Source organism: Anas platyrhynchos, chromosome Z (assembly GCF_047663525.1).
Source record: "Anas platyrhynchos isolate ZD024472 breed Pekin duck chromosome Z, IASCAAS_PekinDuck_T2T, whole genome shotgun sequence".
NCBI lineage: Eukaryota > Metazoa > Chordata > Aves > Anseriformes > Anatidae > Anas > Anas platyrhynchos.
In genome coordinates this window covers 58,346,060-58,356,812 of record NC_092621.1, presented here as the reverse complement: position 1 = coordinate 58,356,812, position 10,753 = coordinate 58,346,060, and the positions used below count along the sequence as shown (strand labels likewise).

Here is a 10,753-nt window from a genome sequence, read left to right as displayed (position 1 = left end):
ACAGTACTAGTGCTCTTCTTAAGTCCCAACACTAACTTGTGTTTTCCATTTTACAGCTGGCAAATTTCATGGAATTGCTGGAGCACCAGTCATAGCTCTTAAAAGCAAGGGACTAAGACTATTACTTAAAACATAGCCAGGGTGCACTGTCCATATGTGTGCAGCTTTATTTTGAGTTAAGTTATGTACTTGAGGGAAGTTGTGATGGGAAGGTGGGAGGAGGAACCGTTTCATCTACCTACTTACATTAAGGAGTTTAAGGGTTTCTTATAAGTAACCACACAGAAAGACATTGACAATACTCTTCAGTCTCTAAGAGCTTTAACTCAACCCATGACAATACTGTAAAAAAGATTTTGAAGGGCTTTCCACTGAAAGTTGATCAAAATGAAAGGAAATGGTTACAAAAATGCTGATATTTAGGGCAACTTTACAAAGGAATTTAAAACCATCCTTTTAAATTACGCTCACTAGTTTCTGAATTAGTTTCTGAATTCCTTTGTTCCCTCTCTCTGCACATATATGTGAGGTTCTCAGCATAAACCCAGACTGCAAGCAGCACTGCCTTGTGAAGAGCTTCATGCTTCTAAATTGTTCAGTGCACTTTGAAAATCCCCCTCTTACTCATCTGCACCCACAAAAGTTGGAATATTTACGAATAGCTAGTGAGGTTTCTGCACAAAGATATAACTTCTGATGAAGTAAAAAAAAAAATACATAAAATAAAATTAAAAAATAAAGGTCAGAAGCAAAGAAGCAAATTTAGAAGGTGAGTAGTTTGTCTTTTGTGCTGTGCTGTATTTTCTGAGGCTACTAATCCTTAAAACAAATGATGATTAGAATAATTTGAAAGGCCATTCACTAATTTCTACACCTCTAAATGTTCCCTGAGTTGATCCCATCCCACAGGGATCAGCCCTGTATCAGCTCTGAACCTTGGCACAGCTTTCTTCTTTCTAATGGCAGGATGAAGGGAAGTGCAGACCCCTGGAAGTAACAAAGTTGGAAGGAGCAGAAATTGGTGCTGATACCAGTCTGGGTAAACCATTTGTTTTTAAATGTATCCCTCAAAGTGGAAACAGGATTTTCTACTTCTGTGCAACTTCCAATCAAGAAATGAAGAGGTAAGTGATCTTTCATTTAATAGGATCAGTTTTGTTATTCTGGGATGGGGAGAGGAAGGTTGAATTTTTGTAGGATATTTGCAAGACCTGCCTTGATCAATAGGAAAAACAAAACAAAACAAAACAAACAAACAATAAAACTGTCAACTACTTATGGGAAGGATGGTGTTTCTGATTTTCATTTGCAGAAGTTTCAAGAATATTTTTTATCTTTAGAGTTTATCCTGTCTTTATTTTGATGAGAAAAAATAGTTTTTCATCAAGTCTTTAACATTCATGTCAGAATTTCCCCAAATTTCCCTTATTAAAGAAGTTACCTCCAGGCAAAAAAAAAAAAAAAAAAAGTACTCTCATTCCTTCTTCTCCATTGTTATCTATATACATATCATAACATTGTTATCTATATACTATCTATATATCTTGTTATCTCATTCCTTCTTCTCCATTGTTATCTATATATCTTCATTGTTATCTATATATCTTCTCCATTGTTATCTATATACAAGTAGAAGTCTGAATCTTCCTGTGGATGTAAACTTGCTTATTGGTCCTTTCCCACCAATGGTCTTGCTTCTGCCTGACAAGGATATTTCAAGTAATAAATGCAATCCCATCTTCTGTTTCTCTTTCTGTCATTCTGTCACATCATTATTTTTGCACTTAAAAGTGTGAACATGCCACAAAAGCATATCAGAACTGATAAGCAATGAATGAATTTAGGCTCTTCTGAGTTTTCAAAATTTTTCTTCAAAAATGTTTCTGCATTTCCCAAAAACTATAGCAGACAAAAGGACTGAAATCACTGAAAACATAATTAATGATTTATAGTTTTTAATTTAAAAATGTATTAAAACAGCCTAATTTTACCTTGTTTTATTGTTCATTACCAGAGATATAGAGCTGTATAGCAGGATGACATTTGCTACAATTGATTCATTCATACACCTTTTTTATATAATCTTAGTACTTAACATAGCGTCCACTATAGCAATACTGCAGCATTTTCTACTCCTTATTGTTATGCTGTTCATGATATAAAAATTAAAAATAAATAGATAGATAGATAGATAGATAGATAGATAGATAGATAGATAAAGGAGAGAGAGAGAGACAACAAATATCTTGCTTTATTTTGAAGCCTGCAGTTTCAGGATGACTCATTTCTTTCTAAAAATTCCATATCTACATTATAACGATGACATAAGAAGAAAGATCATTTAGCCTGACATGATGAATTATGTCCAAAATGTATACCTTCATCCTGTCTGCAATATTACTCTAATTTATTACAATGGTATACAGCAAGTTGAGACTTACCTTTCTGCAAGTTAGCAGTATTTATTTAGATTTAATCCACTACTTTTCTATCTTCGATACTTGAATGTGTCCTGAAAATTGCACGTCCCTTTGAAAGGTGTCTACTTCAGCAGGAATTAAAAGAGACACTGAAGCACATTTATTCTGTTCTACCAAACTAAGCTATTCTTGGTTTTGGTCATTTTATAGGTGGCTGGAGGCTATGGAGAAAGCAGTTCATCCTGTCCATCAGGTAATGCTTTATTTATATGAGTAGCATAGCACAGTAGACTGGAGAAGAATGAGAGACTGTACTTGTGCGTGGCTGGGCACAGACAGCAACATGGAAGCTGCACACATTTGTTCTGGTCTGCTGGGATGTGAATCAGCTCCAGTTTGAAAGCCATGTACACACATGATTGTGTCTCAGCAAATATGTTTTGCAGCCATATGGTGGTTTGAATCAAAATGTTCCCTCTCCAGATATCTGCAGCTTTAAGCTAGTTCAGAAACATGACCTAAATGAGGGTAGTGAGAAGGGAGGGAGGAAGAGAATGAGCATTTGAGAGAAGACTCACTACTGCATGTGCTTCTTGAAGTAATACTATTTGGAATACACAAAAAGAAGGGCTCTATCTTCTTAGATATTCCCTGCAAGTGTAATTACAAGCTACCCTCTTTTTGAGGCTATCCACTGTCACTTCAGACAGAATATTTGGAGAGGAGGGGAGAACAGGACAATTTTTATGTATTTTACAAGATGAAGAGAGATTAGTTAATTTATAAATTTTGACTCATTTCTCTATCTCTTTATATAGCTATGCTCTCTGCTGGTCCCTGTGGCTGTGAGAAACATGGTCATATATGAGCTTGGGCTGCTTAAGACAGACCTTTCACAGTACAACATAACTTAGTAAAATAAGCCCAGGCTGCCCCTGGACTGGCAGCTGCAAAGCCTGTTCTGGGGATTCCAGGTTGGGAAGCATAGGAGTTGAAATGGCTTTAGCCTGCCCAATCCTGGCCCCCTGATTCTTCTTTTTCCTCCTGTAAACAGACCACCTTTATAAGAATGTGTTGTATATCTATAATTTTTTTTTAAGGGGTTAGCTAGGGAACCAGCTTCTGTTTTTCGTTGTTGTTGTTTGTTTTTGTTTGTTCATTTGTTTTGTTTTGTTTTGTTTAGCAAAAAGAAACTGAGGCTCAAACACAGAATAAGTATCAAAGTCTACCCTTTTGGGAGATAAAATAAATTCTTCTATAAAAAATTAAATAAAATAATAATGTGCAAATGATAAACTGCATTAATACAGTGCAGAAAAAAAAATATCTTTCTTCCTTCTCTCAACTCAGCGCCTAGGAGTGACCCCTTTAGAAGTATGTTTTAATAGGTTTCCAATCAGTGAAAGGAAGCCTTTTTTTTATTGTAATTTTTCTTCCACTAAAATAAAAACAGAGATATATATTTGAGCTTCATTTTCTAGATGAGATTGTAAGTACAAAACCAAACTTATGTCTAAGTATATTCTACCTGACAGTGTTGCTTCAAGGAATATAAAGGATCCATATACTTAAAACCAGCACAAATAAATCAAACCATTTTAAATGTCCACAATGTTCACAACCCAAAAGAAACAATATAGTCTCAGCCAAAAATGAGAAGGGCACATATACACAAACTAAAAGAGCCATTCCTCAGTGTAACATGCAAAAATAACTTTTTAGATAAAAAGATCCATCTTTTTATATATTGAAACATCTCTCATGCTTTCTTTGCTACCACGTCTTATTTCTGATCACTTTATATTTTTTATTTTTTTTAGCAAACAATATCCTTTTCTGAAAAAAAAATGTTTGATTTATTATTTTGCTTTCATTGCCTACGTTCTGCTTTTAATGAACACTCTATATCAAACTAATTCCTTCCTTCAATATGGATTTTTCATTCAGTTGAATAAACAGTTGGTTTTTGTTTTGTTTTGTTTTGTTTGTTTGTTTGTTTGTTTTAACTATGTTGTTTTTAAATGACTTTTTAGTATAGCTAGTATGTTATGGTAGGACCCATAACACAACATCGTAATCTCCTCTTAATGAATTTACAAGTATTTTATGTCTATGATTAGTAGGGTCATGTTATGCACTTCACTGCAATAGGTCCAAGCAGGTTCCCTGTTCCTAACAAAGTATATAGCTATCTATATTTTGTCAGATCTCCTTCCACCATTGGCTTGTGGAGACAGAGAGAAAGAATGATAGAATGACATAAAGAAAGAGAAAATGAAAAACAAAAAAGAACAAAAAAAAGAGAGAGAGAAAGGGAGAAAGGAAGAAAAAGAAAGAAAGAAAGAAAGAAAGAAAGAAAGAAAGAAAGAAAGAAAGAAAGAAAGAAAGAAAGAAAGAAAGAAAGAAAGAAAGAAAGAAAGAAAGAAAGAAAGAAAGAAAGAAAGAAAGAAAGAAAGAAAGAAAGAAAGAAAGAAAGAAAGAAAGAAAGAAAGAAAGAAAGAAAGAAAGAAAGAAAGAAAGAAAGAAAGAAAGAAAGAAAGAAAGAAAGAAAGAAAGAAAGAAAGAAAGAAAGAAAGAAAGAAAGAAAGAAAGAAAGAAAGAAAGAAAGAAAGAAAGAAAGAAAGAAAGAAAGAAAGAAAGAAAGAAAGGAAGGAAGGAAGGAAGGAAGGAAGGAAGGAAGGAAGGAAGGAAGGAAGGAAGGAAGGAAGGAAGGAAGGAAGGAAGGAAGGAAGGAAGGAAGGAAGGAAGGAAGGAAGGAAGGAAGGAAGGAAGGAAGGAAGAGCACAGAGAAAGAGGAAGAGAGAGAAAGCGAGAGAAAGCGAGAGAAAGAGAGAGAAAGAGAGAAGAGTGAGAGTGAAGTAAGGAAGGAAGATAAATGCAAAAGAAAAGCTCTGTGGAAACATTCAGGATGCTATTGATACCGCACACATTCTCCCCCTAAATTTCAAATGACAATGGTACTGTTTGATGCATAATTTTGAATATCTGTTGCAGACAAGCAAAAAAATGTAGAATTTGCTGGAGAGACTGAGTTCCTAGCATCTTTCAGATTCAAAGCAACAGAAGAAATATTGCAATCTCACATTAGGCAACTTGCTCTTATGTAGCAACAGACTTTTTTTTTTTTTTTTTCTGACTCTTTTTCTGGATTCATATAAATAAACTATATAATGTATGTATTTTATGGATGGTTTTTTTTCACCCCAGAAATGACAATGAGATCATATTAGTAATGGAGAAGACCTTGCCACCAAGAAAGGGCTGGAAAAGCCATCCGTAAGCACTCAGTTTGTGGTAATGCTGCCATCCAAGTCTGAGTGCTGTATTCTGACCTCAGACACCACCACACTTCCTCTGTAATGCAGAGGTTAGGAGGTGTACTTTATCTTGCCAGATTATGTAAAATAAAGACTGCTGAATTCAAGCAAAAATTTTCTCAATGCCGATTTGAAATATGCCTGTTTCTACTGGCAAAAATCTCTACTGAAAAAAAAAAAATAGATACAGAAAAGACAGGTAATTATTTTAACACAGAAGAAGTGAATCACTATTTGACATCAAATACAGCCTTTTCAATTACATATTCAGAGTTGACTTCACAAATTGTTTTCACAACTAAAGCTTATTTCCTAAAAGAGGACCAGAGACAGTGTCTTGTCATACTAGCAGGCCTTCCTTAATTTCTTACCACAACTGTTAATGTCATGCTTTCTTTACAGAACCATGTGTGGGTAGATGTCACACTGCATAACACTACACTGCCACCCTTGGCCATCAAAAACCCAGAGTGCCTGGGGCTCCTCCACCAGCTGGACAGAAGCAAAGATGTCTGGATTCAGCACTACTGCATTCTGAAAGATGGCTGCTTGTACTTCTATGCCACTCTCCGCTCCACACCCGCCCAAGGTAGGGGTAACCCTGAGAGATTTCAAATAATCCTGAAAGCAGAGATGTTTCATTGCATCTTTCCAAGCAGAACTCCAACCATTATTGAAAGTTTCCTAACAGCAAACTGGCACTGTTCTATGAAGACAAGCATAGGAAAACTAAACTCAACCTCTCTTCAATAAAACAGTCTCCTCATTCCCCCCCCATCTTTTCTTTTTGTTCAAAGATCTGAAGTTTTCTTTCTGGAACAGAGCTGACCAAGATCTGTGTATATTTCAGTGACAGGCAGAACTTCCCTCCTGCAGCAGAGGCTGGTGCTGCAGGGTTTGGCATGTCTCTTTGCAGCTAAGCCGAAAAGCTGTGGAGCTGTCTAGCAGCTCTCATAACAGAGGAGGAGGGTGTCTGGCCACTCCATGAAAGCAGCAACATGACGAGGTTACCACGCATCAGTCACGAGCAGCCCTGAACCTGATTTTCAGGCAGCTGAGTTTCAGGCACTCAAGAGAGCCTGCAGGCACAACATGGTGAAAATTTATTAAAATAAAATTAAAAAAAAAAAAAAAAGCTTTCCAACAGAAAAGGGTATTAGTCAGGACCTGTAAATGCACTCTCTGTGTCCTAAGGAAGCTGGCAGACAAAGAATTGGAAAGGAAATGCTGTTGTACTTTTGCTTACTAGACCGCTACAGGGAAAATTTTTATTGGGGTTTATGCTCTTCTCCAAACAATCAAACATGAGGCTTTCCACTTTATATCACTTACATAGCACCTTTCATCTGCAAAAGGCCATACATGTGAAAGGACCAGTAATTTCCACAGGACACTGATGCTATGCCCAGAGTTAAGCAATGAATTAGTGGAATGGCAAAAATTAAGGATTACGTATTTATGACATCCAAGCCTATGCTCCTACTGCTAACTGTGTCATTTTGGTGTTTAAATATTCTACAACATATAATTTCTTCTGTACAGTAGTGTTTTCTGTCTTGTTATTGCCACTCTTGTTTTTTTCTAATTTCACTGCAGATTCTCATACCATTTTCAGTGCTGTAGCATTAATTTGTTGCTCTTGTCATTAAATGTGAGAACTTAAAAAAAAAAAAAAAAAAAAAAAACAACGACAAAAAAAAATGACCTTGAAGTCAGGAGCTGGAACTGCAGTTAATCAGCTCCGTGTATCTTCTGGCTATTCACCATACGTGGACAAAGGGAACATATGCACCACCGTGCATATATTTTAGGCATTGGAATTTAGGCATTTAGGTATTGGAATGGGCTGCCCAGGGAAGCGGTTGAGTCACCATCCCTGGAGGCCTTTAAAAGACATTTAGATGTAGAGCTTAGGGATATGGTTTAGTATTAGTGACTGGTCAGTGCTAGGTCAGAGGTTGGACTAGGTGATCTTGGAGGTCTCTTCCAGCCTAGACAATTCTGTGATTCTGTGATAGTTGTTGAGTGACATCTGAAAAACAAAGTAGCAGCTAAAATGAAAATGTGTCAAACGCTGTGTAATGCCTTTCCTTCACAGCTGGCTAGCACGGTCTATAATGGCATTCCAGCTACTCAGGTTAAATAGGGAGAACCAGTGCTGACTCCAGAATTCTTTTAAATTTTGAAATTTATATCCTTTTAATTTTTAAAGAAAGAGAAAAGCCCATCAAAAGCTAGAAGAAATATATTGCCACTTCATAATCAAAGACAAGCTAAATAAGACTATACTGCTGATTGTATGCTGGACAAAGTGGATGACTGCAAGTTAGGAAGATTGTACTAAATACAGTCACTGTGCTGGAATTACACATGGAAACAAAATTATACTATACTGACAGAAAGTATACAGACATCACTCTGTGATGTTAATACTGCTTCTATTTATGTCTTTAGCTCACATTTCGCTGATTTCAATGAACTAAAATATAGATCATTTTAATTTCAGTGTGTATAAAATGTCTAAAGTACCTGACAGATAAAACAAAATTTTCAAGTTTAACTTGAAACAGTTGCTATAATTAACCAACAAAAATCAAACCTCTGAATCTCGAGTGTTCATACAGTTCTGAGGACAAGAGTTTAGCACAGAAGAAACTCAGTGCAGCACAAATGTAACTCAAAATTCACATCCATAATCCTTTTCAGTCTTAACTTTTAGTATGAAATAACTTCACTACAACTTTAAGTATGTCCATACTTCAGAACAGGTCACTTTCTCACTAAACCAACATCCTTTTTTTGTAGTCATATTCATACTTGCTGATTTTAGGGATGTGAATGGACTTTTATGGCTTTATCTCTCAAGTTGGCACTGGCAAAACAGAACGAGGTGGAGTAAGTTTTCATAATGTGACAGAATTGTTTCTTAAGTTCCAGTAACTAGACAGACACATTTGTGCCAAAGCATCTGGGAGCAGAAGTATTAACCAAGAGAAAATTCAGTATGCAACAACAAAAACGTTTACCTCTGTACTCCACTTCCCTGATGCAGACCAGGGGCAGAACTGAAAACTGAGCTTACTGAACTCCCATTAAATTCTACACCAAGCAGCTGAGGGGTAAAAAAAACCACACATATACATATATATATATATAGAGAGAGAGAGAGAGAGAGAGAGGTACGTTAAAAAAAGGGGTTCTGATTTTGAACAGGAACTTGGTCGGGAGATCTTGTAGAAAGATCAAGCATGGAGCTCCACAGTATTTACAAATCAATTTTCAGAATAAAACCAAACAGTTGTATTTTTCATATTTTACTTGTAAATTCTACATAATTCCATGGAAACACCCAATACAATTCTTCTGAAAATTAATTTTTCAAAAATCATCAGTATGCATGTAATGGGCAGCAGTTTCATTAATGGTATGTTTAATATATATGATGCATATTATTTTTTTCTGACCAGGTGGCCTCTACCTCCAGGGATATATTGTGAGTGAACAGTCTCTAGGCTCCAAAAGATCTGTAATTGAACTCAAACCTCCATCTGAAGAGTTTAAAACTTTCTACTTATGTGCAGAGAACGTTAATGAAAACAAAAGGTAAACCAAGTTGTTTGTTTGTTTGTTTGTTTGTTGTTTGTTGTTGTTGTTGTTGTTTTTTTGCCAGAGGAAAGCGAGAACACTGTAGCCTGGGAAGATCTGTTGACAACTTTTAATTCTGTTTTCACTTTTTCCCTCAGATTTCCCTTTAATTCTAGCTTTAGTCACACTGCAGTACAACATGCTGGCACATGTGAGTCATCAGTTCTGTTACTGTCAATGCTGAAACTACAGCAGAGCTGGATTGCAGAGGTTCAGAAAGAAATCTGAATAAGGTGCCTTTCACAATGTTGTGGGGGTGATTACACTAAACAGAAAAGCTATGGCACCTTCTCATTAGAGAAGCTCAAACTAATGGAATGTATATTCTCTTCATTCCCAAGGATGATTTACTTCCAACAATGATCATTAGAATTAAAACTGAAAATTGGCCTGTGAAATTATGTTCTGAAGGTGAATACTGTCATCACAATACAGCCAAATTCTACAGCTGTCAGTGGGAGTTCTGCTTGTGTAAAGCCTTCTAATTACAGGATTGGAGTTTAATTTAATGAACAGAGGACAAAGCTATTCAGTATGCTGGAAACTGGTGTTAAGATGCGCTGCTGTTATAGTCAACTCCTTTGTCTCCTGCTTCTCTACAATCAATATGCACAGTAACGTCTGCACAAACAATTTATAAAGACATGTTTCACAGGATATAAAAGTGAATGCATAACACTGATCACAGACAATTGATCTTTCCTTTCTTCTAGGTGGATTACAGCTTTGAAAGCATCTATTAATAAGTGGTTACCCCTACACCAGGCAATCCAAGATTTCATGAACAGACCACTGGAGGAGACAAGGATGTGAGAAGAAAGCTCATTTTCCCCTTCAATTTCTGTTTTCCATTAAAAATTTCATGTTATGTCTTTTGTCCCATCTCAAAAGATGTTCTAGCAGCAGGTAATCTTTAGCATTGCTATACATTCATATATTTTGCAAGCTTTAGTAAATAAAATCAAAGCAATATTGCCTTCTTTGTGGCTATCTTTATTTTATGCTTCTTTTCAGTTTTAGGGTTCATAAGTCGTGCATAACACTACTTTGGCTTTGAAGCCATGAAGTGACATTGAATTTATCTGATCCAACCAAAAGAGAAAGCACTATATTTCAATTATTTCATATTAGCTGATGCCTTGTATCTGCATCACTTTTTATTTGCAAATGCATCCTTTGCAAAGACTTCTGCTTTTTCCATCCCACAGCTTCATATGTGGGTTTGCCTTTAGGTTTATAGATGCTGTGAGGCCCAAGGTTGGGATAGGACAGGCTGACTGATTTGTTAAGAGCTACATACCACTACAGTATGCCTGGAGGAATGGAATAAATTTTTATGATATGGATGAATACCTTTGTTCTTGTGCATTC

At 36.1% G+C, this 10,753-nt stretch overlaps 1 protein-coding gene across 1 annotated transcript; it reads left to right on the top strand.

Moving 5' to 3' along the window:
- The first annotated feature begins 930 nt into the window (after positions 1 to 930).
- LOC140000804 (interactor protein for cytohesin exchange factors 1-like) lies at positions 931 to 10,353 on the top strand. The gene is made up of 5 exons (XM_072031608.1): positions 931 to 1,124; positions 2,631 to 2,673; positions 6,140 to 6,326; positions 9,205 to 9,340; positions 10,096 to 10,353. The coding sequence occupies exons 1-5, from the start codon at positions 1,117 to 1,119 to the stop codon at positions 10,193 to 10,195; spliced, it is 474 nt and encodes a 157-aa protein (XP_071887709.1). The 5' UTR covers positions 931 to 1,116; the 3' UTR covers positions 10,196 to 10,353.
- Positions 10,354 to 10,753: the final 400 nt, after the last annotated feature.

Excerpts from the sequence above, each read along its gene's own strand:
- LOC140000804 (XM_072031608.1), top strand. Across the intron at positions 2,674-6,139 it reads CAGTTCATCCTGTCCATCAG|AACCATGTGTGGGTAGATGT; the intron begins GTAATGCTTTAT and ends CTTTCTTTACAG. Across the intron at positions 9,341-10,095 it reads AACGTTAATGAAAACAAAAG|GTGGATTACAGCTTTGAAAG; the intron begins GTAAACCAAGTT and ends CCTTTCTTCTAG.